Source organism: Amphibalanus amphitrite, unplaced genomic scaffold, assembly GCF_019059575.1.
Source record: "Amphibalanus amphitrite isolate SeventyFive unplaced genomic scaffold, NRLGWU_Aamphi_draft 000156F_arrow, whole genome shotgun sequence".
NCBI classification, from domain to species: domain Eukaryota; kingdom Metazoa; phylum Arthropoda; class Thecostraca; order Balanomorpha; family Balanidae; genus Amphibalanus; species Amphibalanus amphitrite.
The window spans coordinates 172,524-194,361 of record NW_024881651.1 but is presented as its reverse complement, the minus strand read 5'-3'; the positions used below and the strand labels follow the sequence as shown (position 1 = coordinate 194,361).

General features: G+C 51.7%; 2 protein-coding genes across 2 annotated transcripts in view; both read left to right on the top strand.

Moving 5' to 3' along the window:
* LOC122383132 overlaps positions 1-21,838 on the top strand; it is a 119,941-nt gene that overhangs the window by 26,572 nt on the left and 71,531 nt on the right. The window lies entirely within an intron of this gene.
* Positions 1,942-3,939, top strand: LOC122383152. The gene is made up of 2 exons (XM_043369313.1): positions 1,942-2,238; positions 2,690-3,939. Exons 1-2 carry the CDS (start codon positions 1,957-1,959, stop codon positions 3,716-3,718), a joined length of 1,311 nt encoding a protein of 436 aa, XP_043225248.1. The 5' UTR covers positions 1,942-1,956; the 3' UTR covers positions 3,719-3,939.

Sequence of the window (21,838 nt, the reverse complement as noted above, 5' to 3'; positions counted from 1 at the left end):
CGTGCAGGGGTCTAGAAAAATGGACCTTGTGACGTCATCCAGGGGGCTAGGTCCAAATTTTTTACTTCAGAAGATGTCAAATTGATGGGAGAAAAGGTACTGAAAGTTTCGCCTTCCTATCCCTAAGCGTTCGGGAGCTATCGCAAATATTCGCCAGGGGGGGCGAAAAACGCCCCCCCCCCCGGGCCCGCGAGGGTTAAAGTAATGAGTGGATGGGTATGAGGGGATGGGTATTTTGAGCATTGAAAATGATGTATGTCGTAGCAGCTGTATTTTTGAAACTACTTATAGCATTGAACGTTGTTTATCGAGACACATGCAAACAAAAACATTGTATACAATGTTAAATTTTAGTTTAAAAATGAGTTGTGACATTTTGAAGACAATACGTTTCCTTTATATTCGTTGTTTATTTATACGAAGTACAATTTATACGGTATATCAGTCGGGGAAACTGTGGTCAAATCTTCCATTTTTAGAAAGCCTTCCATTTTTGGAAGGATTTTCTATATATGGGTACGCACCTTCCAAAAATGGGTACGCTGACGACGTCATCGTACCCAAATATAGAAAATGTTGCGCATATGTTGGAACTTACCGATTTCCGCCGAACATGAGGCAAATGCGACTATCGCCCCTGGTCGCTTTCTATTCGCCATAGTGAAGTGTCCATAATCTAGCGTGGATGCCTAAATCCTAGCGTGGATGTATTTTAGGTAATTTTTTAAAGTAATGAGTCGTGGAAAATTGACAAAAATTTACCGACAAACGATGGTTTTATAAGACTTTATCAAACATTTTGTAAGCAAAAAGCATCAAAAACGAAAAGTAAATATCCTTAAAAGTACTTTAGTGACGGGCCATGCTTGTTCGATACCGCCGACTTTATTTACAGTGCGGAATTGTCTGGACAGAGTGCGGCGGTTTCGGGAGTGTAGTGGCGAGTAAAACTTGTATTTGTTGCCGTTTTCTGCATTTATTAGCATATTGTGTGGTTGATTTCAATTTTTTAAGGCTTTTGCCAAACATTTGGGTGGAGGTCTCGTCATTTTTCAATGTTTTTTCCGGAATATGAGACGAATTAAATAGGCGTTGCTGCGCCGTTTTTCGTGTTACTTTCTATCGAAGGAGCATGAATCTTCAATTTATATGAGGAATAGTTAGTTTAATTTAAACCATTTTTTGTCAGGGCTATAGCTGTGTTCCTCCTGGTTGGTTATTGACCAGCTGTTTTCTCTTCTGAATTTCTATGTGTCCTCTAGAAGTAGAAAAAGAGAGCAGTGCGCCAGGACACCATGCTATTATATCACTATGTACATTGACATAGCATGCCTGTATTACCAACACTAGCACTGCTGCTTCTCCTTATATCAATGATCATAAATGGCAAAATCAACTATTAATGTTACACATTTAAAAAGGCCGTAACTTAAATCAAAGAATGTGAATCACAGTTGGGAACACTGAGATTAGACCTTCCAATTTTGGAAGCCTTCCATTTTTGGAAAATGCATACCCATTTATGGAAGGTCCTTCCAAAAATGGAAGGCTTCCAAAAATAGAAGATTTGACCACAGTTTCCCCCACTGATATAAGCCGGCGAATAATTCTGCAGCTTTCATTTTTAGTGCCAGTATTGTGGATTAATGTGACTGGTATTGGTTTTCGCCCTTGCTACCACTCGACCAGCCTTCGCTTTGCACATGCACAATGCACATATGTTGTCGTCAACGGTTATATTTTTAGCAATGACATGAACTTGTAGGTCCGATGACCAGCAGAACATCAGTGGAATCATACCAAGGCCGCATGTACAATGCACATTATTATTACATAAACCTTATCTACTGTAAAAGCCAGCATCACACCACCTGCGTGTGAGCCGGCCAGCTGTCTGTCTCTGATAGTGCCGGTTTTAAGCACAGCCCAGCCCCCACCGCGTCTCACTCTCTCACCATGGCACCTCGCGTCCTGACCTGGGCGCTGACCTGCGCGCTGACCGTTCTGGGGGCCAGCGGCCTGCTGGTTGACCCCCCACGTCTGCTGGGCGAGCTGAAGCTGGCCAACGCTGCCTTTGTTGAGGTGTACACCGCTCAGAGGGGAGAGGGAGATGATGTAGCGAGGAAGACGCTGTATGTTAGCAGCTTCAACCCCGGAAATATCATCGGTGATGATAAGGTGTACTACCTGCGCGCGCCCGGCAGGCAGATGGCCCCCGTCGCCGAGTGGGACATGAAGGTAGGTGGATGCTTGGAGGTAGAAGCAGTGGTCGTATTGGTCTCATTTTCAAGAGTTTGGTTCAGCTCCTTGGAATCGGGGCATATGTAGAGTCATCAGCTAGCTTCATAAGCGGTGTATTTTACCCAGCAGTAATAACTGTTGTCGGCTGGCTTTCTAGCTTTACGGCACGTTTGCTTCTCCAAGAACACTTGATTTTTTTATTTGGTTTGTTTACTAAATAAAAGTTTCCAGTTCCCACATAATCAAGTTTTTAAAATGTCATTTTATGGAAGTCCCAAGTGTGTAGCGGCTCATCCTATAAAGCAAATGAACCGTAACCATTTCTCACGACTATCGTGACCGAGCGAGTCTACTCAAGCATACCGCTGATCATTTCAAACCACACAACCATCCACACACCGCTTCCTGAGTCTCGGTTCCACCTGACCTTCCCCGCTCGGCTGATCAGGTGTTGGACCACCACGCCGACTGGACCAACGACATCTGCTACACTCCCCCGGAGGCGGTCGGCTTCGAGGGCGTCACCGTGACCTCCGGCTTCCTGGTGCCTTTCAAGACTCACGGAAAGCTGCAGGTGTTCAACACGGAGGTTGAGCCGCCAGCGGGCCCGTACCTGCTCACCACACTGGACACCAAGGACTGGGCGTATCACCGCGCTCTTTGGCACGATATGGATGGAGATGGCGACCTGGACCTGAGCACGGCTCGCTTCCATCAGAACTCGATCACTGGACACATCACTAAGAGTTTCGCCTACATGACCAACGATGGCGTCAACCCGGCCGACTCCGGCCGCTGGCACCAGGTGGAGGTGATCGCTGACGGTCCGGACGTCGGCTTCCGCTGGCTGAAGCTGCCCTCGGGAGGTAAGACGTACGACGTCCTCCTCGGAGGAGAGTTCTGGAACGAGCGTCTGACCGTCTACTGGACCGAGGACGGAGACTGGTCCAACCCGGAGAACGTGCAGAGCCGCATCGTCGACGACACCACCGGACAGGTGTTCGACGTGTTCTACGACGACCTCAACGGAGACGGCGTCCCGGAGGTTTGGGCCTCCTGCTTCGACCTGCCCAACAAGAACGGCTCCCTCTACAAGTGGACCATCCCCGACGACTTCATCAACGGAGATTGGGAGCGCACCACCCTCGACACCAACTTCCACCCCAACTCGATGCTGTTCGGCGAGACGATGAGCCCCGGTAGCGCCATCATCTTCCACCCGAGCGATGCCGCGCGCGACGCCGGCAATAAGCCGCTGATTCTCCTCTCGGGTGACGACGATGGCAACCAGTACATCCTCCAGCCGGTCAGCCAGGACCCGTCCGACTGGACGTACGCCCGTCAGACCCTAGTGGAGACGGGAGGCACCACTGCCGGTCAGGTCACCGCTGACGATATCGATGGCGATGGCTACACGGAGCTCATCACGGCCGGCTACACCGTCGGCAAGGTCTACGTCTTCACGTACGCGCCGTGAGAGGGATGTCACGTCAGGTAGCGACGTCTTCTGGCACTCGCGGGATGGCAGAGAATGGAGAGAAAAGAGACAAGAGGAAACGAAGATGAGACGGAGGCGGAGAAGAGCCGATACATCTCTCGCGAAACCTTGATGAGTTTATACACATGCGTAACCATTTTATTGTTTTGATTGTGTGTTTTACGCGTTCATATTTAATAAACATTGTTATGTGAATTAAATATTGCACATCTATTGTGGGTTAGGTATTTTATCATTCACGACATTCGAATATTACCTACATGAAGACATTCAAAATATAGTTAACCACACAAATTTTCCATTATGTAATCATCGTCACTGCGTGTGAACTGTACACGTGCCACCTTTCCCACCCGGCCCTCTCCCTCTCCCCCGATAACAGAAAGCCACTGCCCACTGTGCTTATCGGGCCCTGTCGGTCAGAAGCGAGCCCGGTGCTAGTGCCCACTGCGGACGTGCAGTCTCCGTCTCCCCAGCGCGCGGCTGCCCGCCCGCTTACGAGCGCGCGCGGCTTCCAGGATACGTCTCTCGGCCCGCGCCCATGACCGTATATGACCAATATAGCGTCACAGATCGCATCCATGCCGCAGATTCCTTCTCTCTGAGACGCTGAGCATGTCTTTGGACGGGTTGGTTTGGCTCTCATTAGCAGATGGAGGCCATTGAGACTGAGGTGATATTGCGTCTGCTGCATAACATGGGCTATCACCATCTGTTGCTCTGTTGGCACCGAGCCAAGCAATGAAAGGAACAGGATCAGTAACCAGCAGGCGGATCGGTCGGGCTCGTGGTTAGTACCGGTCTGACCGACGCTACCTGGTGCGCCAGACTACAGTGGTATGACGAACATTTCAAGGCGTCAGGGTTTGCTACCACACGCTGCAAGGCCTCTAAACATTTTTCCTGTTATGTTGCTCTCAGTGATGCCTAAAATGATCTTAATTTTCATCCACATTAATCAGAAAGTGTCACATACCCATCAGACCCGAGCCCACCTGGCGACTATCGGCACGGTCCGCACCGGCTCGACTATCGGTGCGGTCTGGACTAGTACTCCGTCGCCGGCGCCGGGTGCCGGGCGCTCCAGAGCTCCAGTCAGTTGTGGCTTCAGCTGGAGAGAGGGTCGCATGCTTCTACCGAGAGGTGTGCTGGCTGTGTGTGCATGAAGTGGTGGACAGAGCGGATAGAACGAGTCGTGATCATGTGAACTAACTGCGGATCATGGAGGCTTTTAAAGGTGGGAGATGATCTTTCGGCTCTTAAAAACGTAATTACAAGGTTCCATTGATATGTGACCAGTGACCACCTGCTGTCACTTACCTAATCTCTTTTTTGCTTAATTCCAATTCGCCGGTGTTCGATGTTGCACGTGATACACCATGACCGAAGCAGCACACTTGGGTTGATAAATGTTTCATTTATTGGTCCCATATATTTCTCTTCGTTTCTAAGCTAACTGCATTTTCTATAGTTTGACTATAATAAATGCCGATATAACTATAGCTATTTACCAGGCCTAGTGTAGTGTTAGCTAACTGTTAAGCCTTCTTTCAGTAACCTTGCTATAACAGCATTGACATTTTGTTGTAGCTCACGAAGCTTTAATAGTATCGTCAGAGTTGTGTCGAGTTATGTCCGTTTATCATATACGTTTTACCTTCCTCACTCCCCCTAAATACTGGAAGATCAATTCTTGCAGATGTTTGATAATGTTAGAATCATAGGAAACTGGTATTTTGGTCGAATGACATTAACAACTTATGATGGATCTAGCCGTTTTTTTTTGTGGTCGGCATGAAACATGAACCATGAAAAGATCGTGCCTATATTTGGCGGCCCTTTCGTTCACATATCCCATGCGCAGGTCTCAAAGCAGTTATGTGATTTATCGTGGCTCGTTTCTCGCATACATTATCAATAAGTAGTAGCGAGTATCATGACCTCACAACTTCTTGCATTCGATGACGTCATCCAAATCTCGTCTGTCAGCAAGCCTGGCATTCTTCTGCTCCATATAAGGCAAAGCCGTCTTCACCCTGCCCTCGTGAGTCACGTTCTTGTCTCGCATATCCACTCTGTGTCGACGGTTGCTCTAATCCGCTGCCACCCTTTTGCTGGCTTTTCGTGCGGCTTAAATGGAGCATCGAGCTCCCAGCGCAGGGCCCAGGTGCAGATTGTAGGCGTCTGAATGGTGTGTCCCCAAATGGAGCTATCTACATACAAAGCTTCCCAGCATTTGCCATTCCAGGGATCTGCTCCTGGGTCTTAGAAACTCTTATCTACTCCGTACTTTCCCACGGAAGTTCTTCTCGTGATGGAAGCCGTTGCGTGAGAAGAGAATCAGCGACCGGGCTGTCGCTCCACGCTAGTTTATCCCTCCGGTGACACATCTATCTAACATCTGACTGGTCAGGTCTTTGCCCCATGCTGACGATACTCTTTGAGCCTGCTGGACTGGTCTGCCCTGCTGAAGATGCTGCACGTGCGTCTCACCAACCCCCGTAGTCGCTTGATCCAAAGTACAGCTATCTCGGCCGTTTGACGTGGTTCTCCGCTCTGGTAGCTACCGAGTACCATGGCAGCACTGCTCCCGTATCTCTACCTCTGCCTACCGACCTGGGGTCAAATGGCGTCACCCGGGTCTCTCCGTTCAGCGCGGCGTCACCACGGTGACACAGCAGGCGTCACGGACCACTGCTCGGGTCACGGAGGGGAGGTTGGGGGTCGAATGAACCGTGCCACGAACGGTGGGTGCTGAGACGCAGACTAGTGCAGCCACGGGTCTAAAGGATTTAAGGCTGTATAGGAAGACACCGAAACATGCTCCCGGGTTTCTTGTTGGACATACCCTGAGGCCTTGTTTGTACGACTGACAGCCGTGTCTTCTGTTATCAACGACTTCACGGCTCGTTCAGGCATGACACCGTAGCCCAGTGTCCTCCACACACCTGCTGCTATCCTCCGTGTAGGGAGGCGGACACGGGAACTACGCCGGCCCGTCCGTGTCCCAGCGTCTTCCCACCCATGTCCCGCCGTCATCCGGTGCCATGTGCCTGCTGTGGGCCAGGGTCGGGCGGCTGACCCCGCGGCACCGGCAGCTACACCGGCACAGCGCCGGCGTCTCAAGGTGATATCCACTCAGTACACGGCACCTGCCCAACGGCTTCCTTATATGTCGCCAGTACCGATCACTGCCGTCACGAACTGCCTACATTGCTGCTGGGCGCTGGTATGCCGACTGGAAGCGCTCGCTCCCGCGGGTTGTAATTGCGACAGAGCGCGAGCGCCGGGCGGCTCCTCCGGCGGGTAGATCGGGCTGTTATCTTCCGTCCAGCTGAGGGGGATATTAACAGCTTGGTCAGTCCAGCAGCGGGAGATATTAACAGCTCGCCGCCATGTGCGCCCCGCGTCGGGACGGCCGACGCGGCTCATTTTCAGTTGCGTCACCGCTACAGGCGCTGTCGGTTACGACATGGCGGCCAGCCTGTGAGGGCCGAGGATCGCTTGCTCTGTAGTCTGTAGGTCCTTTGAGAGCCACGGATCGCGAGTGCGAGCTCTGTATGCTGTATATAGATTCTGTTAGCTTTCCGTACAGTCTGAAAGACTGTGAAATCCGTGGATCTGCCCTCTCAGTCTGTAAATCACACGGACCTCTGTGCAACTCCAACCAAGACGTGAGAGTTGCCGACCTGCAGCGCACCCCGGGCACCTCTGACCGAGACCAACTGACCGCGCCTGATCGGCCGGTCACGCCGAGTTATGGACCACCCGAGCAGAATCTACACAGGTTTCGCCCCTACCTGCCCACCGCTCCTCTGTCTTTTTTAATGCACCGGGGGTCCACATTCTTCGTCCATGTCACTCTGGTCAGCCGGTTTTTGATGAGCTGGTCGTTCAGCTGTTCAGTTAGCCTGTTGATCGTCGGTCGGTCGGTCGGTCGGTAGGTCAGCCGTTCTTGATCAGTTGGTCGGTCAGTCGGCTGGTTGGATGATCTTTGGTCAGCTAGTCTTCTGTCATTCGATCTTTATTGACCTGTTCTATCAGTTGGTCCGGTCAATTGGTCGGTCAGCTAGTCAGTTTGCTGGTCAGTTGGTCGGTCGTGTCGGTCGGTCGTGCTGGCCACCCTCCGTCTCCGCCGCGCCCTGCACCCACTGTCTGCTGATCTCTGGCCGATTTCACGGACCAGCTCACGCTCGTGCTGCGTGCGGCCAGCGGTGGTAAACACGATTCATGGCACCATTACCTCCCTCCTATCCTCTCTCCCCTCTCTCCTCTCTCTCCTCTCGGTGTCCCTCTCTCCAGGTCTCGGGCTGATGGGCGAGGCCCGTGCGCCGCTCGGGGAGCAGCGCGGCTTTCTCGGCAGGTCAAAGGCGAACGTGGCCCCGTGCCGTTAGAGGCCGCCGATCCCGGCGCAGAAGCGGCAAAAAGCGGAGCGGTGACACTGTTGCGCGGCATTCACGGCGCTCTAATGGGATCCCAGGTGTAGGCGCCGCTACGGCTGCCTGGCGGGGGGCGGGGAGATTCCGGGAGAAATGGACGGAGAGTCGGGCCGGGGAGGGTGAATGGAGGCCCTGAATGCCACCGTCTCGGGTATTAGCTTAGTGTCAGCACGTTCATGACAAATGCCCACAAATCTGTTGTTTTCTGAGGCTGTCTGGGTTCTCCGATCAGCTCTTCGATCAAAACAAGCTGAAATAGATGGGTGTCCATCTAGCTTCTTATGGTCGAATGTGTCATCCAGCTTCGGTCAGGTCGTGTGTTTTCGATTCGACTCACTGTCATTTATTTTCTGGAAGTGACAAATTATGTCCGTTTTAGGTCTCAGGGACTATCCCACCTTCTAAAATGTTGTTAAAACCAGTTAAATTGTGCCCAACTTTATAGATTGGATGACCAGGAACACGGTTCTGGCATTTATTTTTCATTAAACATCTTAGGCTCCCCATATTCCAAACACAAACTTTCAAATATGTGACGTCACAGCCCAAAATTACCTCCTTCCCCAGGCCACATTACTGTCATAAAGCTGATTCTTTTTACTCTGTAAGCACCACAACAAAGTTCAGACCAAGTTTTAAGCGATTTTTCAACGAACAAACCCATTTAAATCGGTGACGTCACACTAACGGTCGCTCCATGTTGAAGATAGGGCCTTGTATAGTCGGTCAAATATGTATCTTTCCCGGCCGGCCCACCCCACGCTGGGCAGGTCGGTAACTTGGCTGAATCCGCCGGCCGCTGCGAGTACTACGGAGGGGAGGGGACAGGTTGTGCGGTTGCCGCGTCGGCCAATGAGCGCGGACCTGGCGAGCGGGCTGGGGCCACGGCGTGTTGACCTAATATGATCAAAGGTTCATGCCCTGCGGGTATGGTCTGCGGCCAGCTGGCCCACTGATTGAGCCACAGCACCGGGTCGCGGAAAGGTTTCGATAGGTATCTGAATTGGAGAGTGGAGACCGTTAGCTTGAACTTGAGTGTAGTCGCTCTAGGTTTGAGATGCCGCATCACTGCACCGTTTTTGAAAAGGGGAGAATTATTCAGTTGAGTGATGAGGGTAGAACGGTTGCAGAAATCGCACATCAAGTTGGCCGGTCATAAATAAATAATTGGCCGGTCGTAAATAACCGGTCATAATTCGATTAAATATTTCTCTTGCGCTAATCATCATATCACCAAGCATTCGATCGTATCAAGAGCAACCATCTTAATTTTTAGGTCAGCGACCCCTGTTGAAACACCAGATAATCCTTTGATAGCTCATAGCACTCAGTCTACAATTTACACGGCGCATGAAAGCACAGCCATCATTAGACCATCGCGCTGCCCTCACATTCGTTAGATTCCTAACGCATCCGCTTGCTCGCCTCTCCCGGCCAGACCCGCCGGAGCACCCGGCGGCGAGGCCGTCCAGTGCTGGTCTGCGGTCACTCTCCAGCCGGCCGCTGTGTAGCTCCGCCCCCCGCGCGTGACGTCACAGAGCCGCCAGAGCCGCCAGGGCAGCTGGGGTGTGGGCTCAGCCAACTATCGAATCCAGACCGTAGCGCCACTTGGCGGCCGGGAAAGATACATATTTGACCGACTATACAAGGCCCATTTTCAAATGAAGGGAACGAATTTCTTCAACACCAAGAGGCCGCTGGGGTTGCAACCTAGATAGATAGTGGTTTCTGAACCTCGCTGCAAACTTGGCTATCTCAACTCAAACCCCATGTTAAAGGTGGGATAGTCCCTTTAAAGAGACCCTCCCACCTTCAAAAAAGTTTATGAATTGGCATGAAAGTGATGTCGCTGGGTTCAGAATGAGCGAAAACGAATATCTACCAAATTTCACCGAAAAATATTCACCGGTTTTCAAGATATTAGACTTTTACTTTTGTTTACTTTTTTGGGATCTCCGCTGTTTCTAACGACTTTATTTTAGAAGTGCGGCGTTTGCGGCAGATGTTGCGCGCAAATAGCATATACCACCGCGTGCTACAAAACCTTTTAGTCAAACATTTAAAAATCGTTAGATATCTGCGCTGACGTCACACATTCAGAGGGGTATTCCTAAGCATTAGCCCCTCTGAATCAAAATGCTGCAATTTTGAAATTCAATATTTCCGATTTAAGGCATTTCTCGATGTTGTGAGTGCCGAAACCGGTTATTGTGAGCCAGGGACCCCAATTTGGCTATCTCAACTCAAATCTAATGTTAAGGTGGGAGGGTCCCTTTAACTAAAAATGGTCCCGACGTCCTTCATTCTGCTCTCCGAGAGCAACGCCCTTGGCAAACACATATGAGCGTAGTAGGACCTCTACTGAGCCTGAATGCCTTTCCCAGGGCAGTTGGTGACCAGCTGTGGTCCAACTATTGGCCCTTGGTCACCACCTGCACCGCCAACGACTCATTTCAACCACCATCCACCATCTACATCGTCCGCCGTCCACCATCCACCTTCCGCCGTCCACAATTCACCGCCCACCGTTCACTGTCCACTGTCCACCGTGAACCATCTACTGTCTACCGTCCACCGCTACCGTCCACCGTCCGTTGTCCACCGTCCACCACCACGTCCACACTCAGCCTTCCATCGTCCGGCGTCCACCGTCCACCGTCCACTATCTATCGTCCACCGTCCATTATCTATCGTCCACCGGCCACCGACCACCGTCCACCGTCCACTATCTATCGTCCACCGTCCACCGTCCACCGTCCACCGCCCGACGTACCGTCGTGTGCCGTTCACCCGACGCCGGCGACCTGGCGGCCTTGGGCGCCGCGTCGGGCCTTCTTGACGTGTTTCCCCACACCGACTCGTGCCGTGGCAGCCTCGCAAGGTCGTCCGAAACGCCGCTCATCCATATGGGCGCCATGGCAGCGAGCGAAACTGGGTGACGCGGCGAAGGGGCTTTGTCGTCCGCCAAAGACCGGCTGGGAACTCGCTGATTGGAGGTGGCGTTGGTTTTGTTGTGTAGTGGCTTGTATTGTGCGGTGGGTATTGTCTTGAAGACGGTCCCAATTTTCGGTTTGTGTTGCGGTTCTTGATTGTGACTCGTCATTTAGCAAGGAAGAAAAGGTTTTATGATGGTGGAGTCGAATCAAGGACGTTTTCCTTTCGTTTCGATGACCCGAGACAGACCAAAATATGTAACCGACGAGTTAAATGCGACATGATATGAACTGCTAGTAACAAGCTCTCAGCGTGAGAAATAAGTGAAATACTCGTCTTGCAGCGAACATTTACAAATCTGTTGACAATAGGCAGCGTATTTTAGCATTTACGGAAGTGACGGAGTAACATCTGTCCCATCTCCCCTCAGTATAGATACAGCTATTTGTTGCCGAGACTGCAGCGCCGTTGTCGCTCTCACTCTCTCACCATGCAGAGGTTACCCGTGTGGCCCTCCGGTTAACGGTCCGATCGCACGCCATCGCTGACCGGCGCGGCGGTGGAGAGTGGTCTTTGGACAGCCAGAGGCCAGCGAGAGACCGCCAGAGGCCGGCGAGAGACCGCCTCTGGTCAGCCGGGGTCAGGGAAACGGGCCAGGCCAGACGGCACGTAACCGTCGTACGACTTTCGACTGTAAATTTGGCCGATGTAGTGAAGCCTCGTAGCGAGTTGGCTGGGTGAAGTTAGCGTACCGCTCGTTAATTATTATTTATTGATAGCTGACACAGTGAGCCGAGGTCATCTGCCGACTGCCGAGCGAGGTCACGACTCGGCTGAATTGCAATTGCACAGAAGGGCCATAGACCGTACGTGCTGGTCGCTCTCGCCAGACACTGCGCCATACCGAGCCTATCCTGACGTCACCAGGGCTCAGGTGGGAGGAATCTAACCTCCCGCTGCCCACGGCCTTACAGCGAGCTCTGCCCCAGCGAGTGGGCCGTAAAGCCTCACCCAGATAACTGTCCGCCCGAAAAATACGTCGCCGTATGGAACTGTACCGCGTCGACGCCCGACGTCGACGCCTTCAGACGCACAACAACAACACTCTTCACAGGAGAGCTGAGAGTAACGGAACGCCATACAGCGGCTCCAGATTTTTCACCTCCCACCCTCACATTTCCCTACGAATCACGTCGTAAATCCGGCTGAAACATCCTGTCTCCGGCTCGTAACAGGGTCTTTCGACGCCTTACAAGACGGAGCGTCACCACTTGCGAACAGGTTATCGACCTGTCTGCAACGGAGCGCATGTCATCGATCGGTGGCCTCATGGTTCCGCCAGGTCACTGACAGGTCAATGCACGATCACTTTTCTGTCACTGATTGGTCATTTGGTCACTTTCGGTCACTGTTCTGTCACCATCCTATTCTCATATGGTCATCATGCAGTCACCAGTCAGTCGAACGGATGCACCGGTAACAAAGTTGACCGGGTTGACCCCATTGACGGGGTCCAGACTCAGACTGTGCTTCCTGGCACGAACTGGCCTCGGCCGTCGACTGTCTGATCACGAGCTTTTCCGCTCCGATGGAGGCATGGTGACGCTCCGGTGGTCTTTGGTGATGTGTGGTGACTCTTTGATGGTCTTTGGTGACGTCCATGGTGACGCTTAAGTGCTTAACGTGCTCGTCTTTCGATGGAATGTGATAACCTTCGATAAGCGACCGGCAAGGACATATTGTGGCATTGCAAAGAGGTGAATAGAAGAAGCCTTTTTAACAAAATAGTGATATCTGCTGAACGTCTACCACTTGACTGGTTAGTGGAACGATTGGAACGAAAAGTCGCGAGAAAAAAGTGCAATGCAAACAAACGTCTTTCATCGCATAAGTGTAAAATAGGTACGCGGGATTTCACGTCGGTTTTAAGATAGCCTTGCAACGTTTTAATGTGATTTGGAGATTTTGAACTCATGATCTATCCTTGCTACTTGCCTATTGGTAATATCCTGTCAGGTTTCACAGAAACATGGGCCAGTGGGCGTGAGTCCCTTTCAGAACTGTCTGCTGTATACCCTTGGCTGTACCGCTCCAAACACAACTCAAGCGTCGCACATTTGTTGCTGGTCCGTTTTTAATTATCGCCATTCGCGTGCAACAGCTGCGGTCACTCCAATTTTCCTTTGTGCTGTGTACAAGGACTGCGTGACCTACCCATCGCCCACCATCCAGCTGTGTCCTGGACTGCAGAACGCCGTGGCAGAGCGGTCCCTACTGCACCTGGTTGATGTGGGCGGCAGAGGCGTCGTGCACTCACGAAGGCCAGGCCCGCGACTGCCGACGAACGCTGGCTGAGTGACCAGCCGACCGCAGGGTCGCTCCGGTGACTGTTGAATGTTGATGCGAACGTGGGCGGTAGATGGAGACGACAGGGAGATGGGGGACGGCAGGCGGAGGCGGCAGGCGGGAGCGGAGGCGGAGGCGGCAAGCGGGTGCGGAGGTGGAGACGGCAGGCGGCAAGCGGGTGCGGCAGCGGTGACAGCGAGGTCCGTGGTTGATATGCAGTCGTGTAATGCCACTCCTGGCAAGACGCCATTCCAGCTGCCCACGCCGGCCGTCGGTGACCGTTCCTGCAACTCATAGCCCCAGCTGTGGTGCTTCTCAGGAAAATGGGCAACATCGTTCATAACTCTTCACCTCCATGGCTGTTTCTACCATGTTGTATGCCAGCCAAGGTCGGAAGAGTTACCGTATGCCGTCGTTCCACCCTGTCATCGTCGCACCGACTTTGATCTCCGTAACTGGTGAAAAGCTGTCTTCAGAAGAATGGCCACTAAATGCCACCCGTCCCTGCTGCATTTAGCCGCCTTGCTCCGGGGTATGGTTAATCTCTCATAGTTTGAGAGGTTGGGGTGGGGCGGCTTCGTATGCCGCCGCTTTCAGAAGTAGACTCTTTTGGTAAAGAGATGGGCCTTTATTCATTACCAACAACGTCATCCCCACAACTTATGCCGCCTCTCTTGCCTTATACATTGCCACATAAGTATTTCATGTCCAGTGGCCTTTGTAATTCTTAACGTCCAGGATACACTACGCACCTAAACCTCCTATTAACCCTCGCACGACCAGGCCATTTCTCATAACACGAACGACCAGGGGGGGGGGGGGGGGTTGTTACGACCCCCCCCTGGCGTTTCGAAACGGAAGGTCGTAGAGCTTAGCGGAAAAAACCAACGGATTGCTCTCAACGAGATCTCGCGATTGGTGGTATATTTTTTGGTCCTAGGTCAACATTTGACCTACTTTTGACCGGTCAAAGGTCAAATTTTCGGAAAAATAGACTTTTTTCAACTTTCGGCGGCGATTGCGGCAAAACGGTGGAAGATATCGACTTGAAACCTTCACTATCGTGTTCCTTGATCAATTCTCTATCGTTTGGTATGTATTTCGTTTCCCTAGCTCTAAAAATGGTGCGTTGGGAGCGCCGGAAGTCGGCAAGGTCACAGTCGGCGGCAGAAATTCGAAAAATCAAAATTTAGATTTTTGAAATCTGATTGTATTTTTTGATTTGGGAGGTCCATTTGCTCCCTATAGAAGCTAATATTGCTGCATATTCCCATTGAGGTGACAAGAATTAGCAAAATAGTGGTTCGGGCGCTTTTCAAAAATAGTACCGGACGCTGTTCCTCTTGTGACGTCATAGCTCCGTGACCTGACCTGACCCGGTCAAATTTCTTATACCATATGATAGCCAATACTTGCCCCAACATGCATGGGAAGTTTCATCACGATCCATCAACCGATGTCCGTACCACCGGCAGGAAACCTCGGGCGTTGGCACTCAGTTTGTGAAAATCCGGCCGGAGGCTGTACCTCTTATGACGTCATAACTCCGTGACCTGACATGACCCGATCATTTTTTTTTCGGCAAAAGATGCGCAAAGGTTGCCCCAGAGGGTATTGAAAATTTCAGCCCGCTACGACAAGCCGTTTAGCGTGCACTTCGAAAAAACCTCAGGGGGGGGGGTTGATACAACCCCCCTAGGCGTTCTAGGGTTAACATACAGCCAATCTTACGTGTTGAGCAACTGTTGAATTTCGCGCGTAAAACTCTGAAGCACTGCGATTTGAATTTTGTCGGCCGACCATTTCCCTCGCCCTGTCGTTTGGCTGTCTCACCCGTCGTTCGTTCGCTCCTTTGCCGCAGGGGACAGGAGCGGAGATGCGCCCCGGTGGGCTCACCTCTGCTGAAGCGCCTTCCATTGTTTTGCTCGGAAGTCTGACAGCTGGCCGCGGTCGCTGTGGCTGTGGCTGAGGCTGTGATTGTAACCGTGACTGTGGCGGCGGCGGTAGTGACTGTGGTGGCGGCGGTAGTGGCTATGGCGACGGTGGTATGTTTACGCGGCCAGCTGCCACTCCTCCCCTGCTGTGCCTCCGCTGGTGGTCGACAGAAGCTCACCAAGCGTTCAGCTCGCGGTTTGTGTGGTGGCTGAGCAAACTGCGCGCCTAATGGGTCGACTGATTGCTTATCCGGTCGATTCGGCCAGCTGTTTCTTCAATGGACGCTTTTATGGCTCGGGTTTTCCTCAGACCGGATTCCGATGCTTAGGCTCCTGCCGTGACCCTTTGCTCACCATTTGCCAGCATCAACTCCGATGACTTTCCGAATTCCGATGTTGCGTTCGCTGGATCATCTAATCTGATGGCTCTCGGATATCTCGCTAACGGAGATCATGACCAGAACACTCCGCCCGCGCAGCCCGAAGTCGATCATCCCTCACCCCAACTGGCCTTCCATCCGCCGTAGAGGCCGGTTCACACGAAGCTGAATAGTGAGGCGGTGGTTGGATGACGGTCGATTATCGACTAAGACCGGCGATCACCGCGACTCCGCCGCTACTCACGGTGTCTGGTTAGCGCCACTTTTGGGCCGTTATCACTCGTTAGTGGCTGTTATCGCTCGTTAACGACCCGTTACGTGCGCTGTCGACGGTATGAGATCGGCACTGCCTTGCGAAGGGGCCTCGCTGGACGATGTGGGAAACTCACCTTCGCAAGTTGCGAGAACTCTGAACTTTTTGCATTAGATCAGACGAATAATGCCTAATGAATCTCGCAATGTCTCCTCTGTTGATTCGATCTTTCTCTCCATATCTTCATGCACTTTTTAAAGTTCCCTTTCGTCCTTTTTCTGAATTCACTGGCCGCCATGCCGTTACTGGATTTCTGCCTTAGTAAAATGAGAGGTTTCATCAGCAGGCGGCGCCGCTCCACCCCCATTGCGCCCCCTGACCACAGTGACGCCGCTCGTTCGTCCTGAGTCCACTCCACGGTGTGCGTGGGAGCCCACTGCCCTGTTTGGTCACCACAAGGCTGGCCGGGGACCAAACAAGGCTGACTGGTGACGGGTCCGACCGCCGCCGCAGCACGCGATAACAACAGGGAAACGCCGCGCCGCACCACTAGCAGCCCGACATCAGCTCCCGGCCGCAAAAAGCCGAGTGCATGTTGTGGCTGTAGTGGTCGGCGGCAGGAAGTCGTGGTTAGAGATGGCTCAGATGTCCACGACGTGAGACAGCGGGTTGATGGGTAGACAGGAGGCGGTGGGGTAGGTGGAGGTATAGGTATAAGGGTAGCTCCCTCCTCCTTTATTCCATTCTCCCTCCCCCCTCTCTCTCTCTTTCTTTCTCTTTCTTTCCCTATCTCTTTCTCCTAACCTCTTCACACGTTTATATTCCTCTTTCCTTCTATTCTTTCCTCTTTTTTGTTCTATATCCCTTCTCTCTTCGTTCATGCCTACCTCCATATTTCCCTTCATTCCACTCTATCTGTCCTTCTCCTTATGGCGTAACATACCGTAACATTCGCTCGACAGCTCCTCCGAGCTCGGACCATCACACAACTACTGACCTGTAGTGACCAGGTAGCTTCACGTCAGGTAGCTCTGCGGTCAGTGACGTCATCGGATGACCTCAGCTGCCCGCTCGGAACGCCACAGCTGCGGTCGAGTGCACAGTGCACACGGCACGGGGCTGGGTTTGGAGAGCGACTGACCACAAGAGATGGGTGGACTCCAAATAGGTGCTTGCACTTGTTCGGCACGCGTCTGGAGCACTCCGAGCCAGTCGAGTATGAGTGAGAAGAGTCAAAAATGACTCTTCTGCGATACTGCTCGCCACCCAAGGCGTATTGAGTGAAGTTGGACGGGTTGGACCCGTGTGCCGATGCAGAGTGAAAAATTGTTCGTCTGTCTTAGCGAGGCAGGGGAATGGGAGGTGGATTGGACCAGACAAGTCGGGAGTGCCGCCTGTCGGGAACGATCATAAATCCATCCTTTGGCATTGACTGATGCACGGCGTAGCCAGCTCGTCGGTTACTGATGGGAAACTTCAAAGCAGCGTGTGCCGCTTCGTGGGTCATCCTCCTACTTGATGTGCTGCACTCACGAAGATCTTTGGAATGATAAACAAACTTGGGAAGTGAGTAGCAGAGGCTACTTTCGTTTCAATTGAGAGTAACAAATTAGGTACACTCCAAGCTGGAACTGAATGGTCCTAACCATCATGGTTGGGACCATCCCTTTTGCGAGATGAGTCCGTTTTGCGTCAATTGTCCAGGCCTGATGGCCGGACCGCCCACACACTGACGGGAGGTACGATCATTCATGGCCGTCTACGCTGGCTGCTGCCGTCGGGACGTCGGCGGTTCCCGCCGCGAGCTGTTTGCTCTCCATCAGAGCACGCGATTCGCCGCCCCCGCTACCTCTGCCTGCTCTCCGCTTCCTGCCGCGCCCGCCTCTGCCTCTTCGCCGCTACCTGTCGCTCCCGATGCGTGCCTGCCCGCGGGGCTGGGCGGCCGGACCGCCGCGCTGGACGGCTCTCGGCTGTCTCTCAGCTGGCTAGCAGTGGTCTGCTAGTCGGAGTGGCTGCAGATGGATGACTGGCTGACTGGATGACTGGCTGACTGTCGGACTGGTCGCGCTGACCGGCTTGTTGACTGGCTAGTCGGACTGCTTGGCTGGCTGGATGACTGAATGACTGGTGGGCTTGTCGGCCGTCCAACTGCGCTGGCCGTATACTGTCTAGCTTGCGACTGCCTTGCTGACTGCAGCTGCTTGGCTAGCTGTCTGTCGGACAAGCTGGCTCTCTAGCTGGCAAACTAACTACCATGCCGGCCAGCCGGACTGACTGGCTGACTATCGCTGGCTGGCTGGCTGGGTGGCTCTCGAGCTGGTCGAGCGGTGGCCTCTTTTCTCCGTCTGCCCTGTCGGTCCCGTCATCGGTCATCCCAGCGCGCTGCGTCATCGGCGCTCCACGGCGCTGTCACCGGCCTTATTTGCCCCGCACAAAGGGCGTCATATGAGGCGTCATCCGAGCGTCATCCAAGGCGTCACCAAGCGCGACTCCGCCGGGCGGCACCGGAACGTCATCCGCAGACATCCGGCCGTTATCATTGGCGTCATCGGTGCGTCGTTAGGGCGTCATCGTACCACAGCGGCGCAGCCAGTTGAGTGACAGTGAAGGGCGTTGTTTTTTAGAGCGGCCCCGGTTGGAAAGTGAGATTCTTTCAGTTCATAAAGAGTGATAATCTGATTAATGCGCTAACGATAGTGAGCTGTCCTGAATTCTGTTCACCGTATAAGGGCACCGAGTGGTTGATTGATAAGCTTGTTGCGTATATGATTCAAACACGCTTTTTCAAAGCCGTCCTAATTCAAGCTTCAAAGTCGCTCATCTGGGTTAAATAACCCTGTCCTTCTGACTTAACCCATCACCAGGAGTTCAGGACCCGTCTGTCCGTCTCCACTCGTCCATCGTTCCAGTCTACCCCAGCCGGTTCCGGTTCCCGGCCCTGGAGCCAGCCGTGACGGGTCTCCGGGCAGGTACTCATTGTCCTGTCACACAGTGCTAATCTCCCGCTACAGTGACACGACGACAGGCCAGGCGTGGGTAGTGGAAAGGCGACGTCAGACTGGCCAACAAACCAGACTGGCTACCAAAAGCTACGCGATTTCTAACGATCCAATGATCGCGGTATATCAGTCGATTGATACGTATTGATATAGGCGAGTACGTCTCCGAGTCACCCAGATCATATGTAATTTATTTACCGTAGCTGAGCTCCTGAACCAGCATTCACCAATCTATCCCCAACCAGCCTCAAACGATACTAACTCTCAGAATTCACTTTTTCTGACACGTAGCTGCACCTGCGTGTAATATCCGTCTCGCTTTATCAGCTGCGTCTCTAGGTCGCCCTCGCCCGGGCCGCCCGTTCACCGGCTCTGACTGTGGACGAGAGAGCACTGAGAGGCTCCTCCTGAGCTCCAACGGCGACCTTGGCGTATGGGCGGCCCCTCTCGGCTGTCGCGTCCGCTGTGTGTGAACAATCCGGCCTGCTCCGGGTGCGGCTCTCACCGTCTCCGTCGGAGCTGTCAGACGCACTTTGCCGGCCAGCATAATCGCCCCTTATTAGCCGCCCGGAAAGGGGGCGTGTCATCGCTGTATGGGGGCGTGTCATCGCCCCCATACAGCGGTATATCGTATCAGCGGTATATGGGGGCGTGTCATCGTCCAATAGCCGGTGGAACGTGATTGGGTGATATGTCTGGCTCGTCCGAACGGCGATGGTTAATGGGGTGCTGTTACTTTTATCCACCGCTTTCTATTGAGGCCGCTTTGTGTAGGCCCGAGCGTCTCTCGATGAGATTTTGTTCATGTTTCGTTAATGAGGTGGTTTGTCTGAAGCAAATCTTGCTAAGATACCATCAAATAACTGTTCGTTTTAACACATTTTCTTTTGTTCTCGTAGAACACTTCTGTGAAGCTGCACATGAGGAATTCGACTTTGTCTTGTTTCTTCCTGATGAATGGTATTTTAATCGTGGCCATTATTTACCGTTGGTCGGCAGCGACCGCGCATTCCACCACTGACGTTATTGATGACTTCGGTCATCGACAGGTACCGGTGGCTCATAAATCGGCAGAGAGGAGCCCAGTGGTGCTGGAGCTCGTCACCACACCTCCGGCCATCCCCACCCGGGTGTATGAGGGCCAACCGACCCTTCTCCCTCCCCTTCTCCGATGTATAAGGACCAAATCGCTCCATTGAATATAATACTTGCACCGTTCTTACACCATTTTGAAAACGGAACATGAAAAGGGCACGACTATAGCTAACCTAAATCATACCGTAAAATGGGGTGTTAAGGGACAGTGGGGTGTTAAGGGACAGTTGCACGGGAAAACTTTGAGTCATATTAACTTCCTAATTTGAGAAGGTTCAATAAAAACTTCAGTGTGGTAGTTGACACTGTTTTACTCTTGACCATAGGACAGAATGGTATGGTTTTTCATGCAAGTGATTTGGTTCAAAAATGGATTTGAAAATCATGCTACATTTTCACAAAATTGAAACATCTCCAAAACTCTGTGTGTACCACATAAACTAGTGGGTGTACAGGGAAAATTAATGTATAGGTGTATTGTCACATGTGTTGCACAATGCACATGTTTCCTGAAAAACTTCCACCCATTGCAAATCCACCCATTCATTCATCATCCTCTTCCTCTTTTCCGGATACATGCATATTTTGAGGTGGATGTGGGGTGCTAAGGGACAGGGGAGAAAAAATAAAAATAATATCTAAATATAATTTGATTAAGTTTTCTTTCAGTTGGCATGGAAAACACCAAATTCCACATAAAATGCTGGCAAGTTCATGCTTTTATCTCTAACACATCTTAAAGGTAGTGTGCCAGCTTTCTTGGACCGTATGGAGTTAATGGCCCAGATAAGGAGAACCGGATTTTTAGAACTTATCCATACCTTCAAAACTCATGGAAACGTCTTAAATTCTTCAAATTTTGAGTACCCCAGTGCGAAATTCGCCCCAACGGGTTGTCGGTCGTACCCCAACCACATTTCACACCACTATGAACAATAAATGCACACACTGAAATCGCTATTACCGATATGCTCATCCAATCAAGTTTCGATAAACCCGTTCATCATCATCTCCTGCGGTTTCGAACACGCCTGTTAGGTGGCTTCTGATGCTCGTCGAGGTCGGAATTTCCAAATACGCGTGGTGCGTCGGGCCGCGCGCTCTGACTTCGGCCAAGAAAAATGCGTCAGCTGATCATTGTCATTTCTGCCACTTGCGTGTGGTGAAATGGGGTCATAACTTATAAGACGGCTTTTTCATATCAATTATTTTACATAAAATCATATTTCAAACCATAAATAATGTTCGACAGCCAAATAAAAGAAACAATACCAATACGGGCTTACAGTTTAAGGCTCGACATTGTGTTGTCTACGATTAGACAGCTGATAACTCATTCCCGTACGTCGTATGGTCGTAACACTATAATGACCTTTGCTTATTGTCACAAGTGCGCCGCATTCGCGATTGTTGCCCGACGCCTGTTTGCAGGTGAGCCCACTACAGTTGTTATACATATCTAAAAACCGAAAAACTTTTAGGCGAAAAAGGCACTATTCCAGGCCCATTTTTGATTTTTTTTGCGATATTAGGTAAAAACAGAAGCTTCTTATCCTAGGAAAAATAAAATGGGAAATCTTTCAAAGGTGGCACACTACCTTTAAGTTATGTAACAAAACATCTCAACACTCTCTTTTACAATGACGGGTCAATGGAGACTGATGTAGGTAAATGAGATGTCATCATAAAAAGGCTAAAACAAAGAGGGCAACATAATGA

Coding starts and splice junctions, on each gene's coding strand:
- LOC122383152 (XM_043369313.1), top strand. CDS start 1,957: ATGGCACCTCGCGTCCTGACCTGGGCGCTGACCTGCGCGCTGACCGTT. Junction 2,239..2,689: donor TCGCCGAGTGGGACATGAAG/GTAGGTGGATGC, acceptor TCGGCTGATCAG/GTGTTGGACCACCACGCCGA.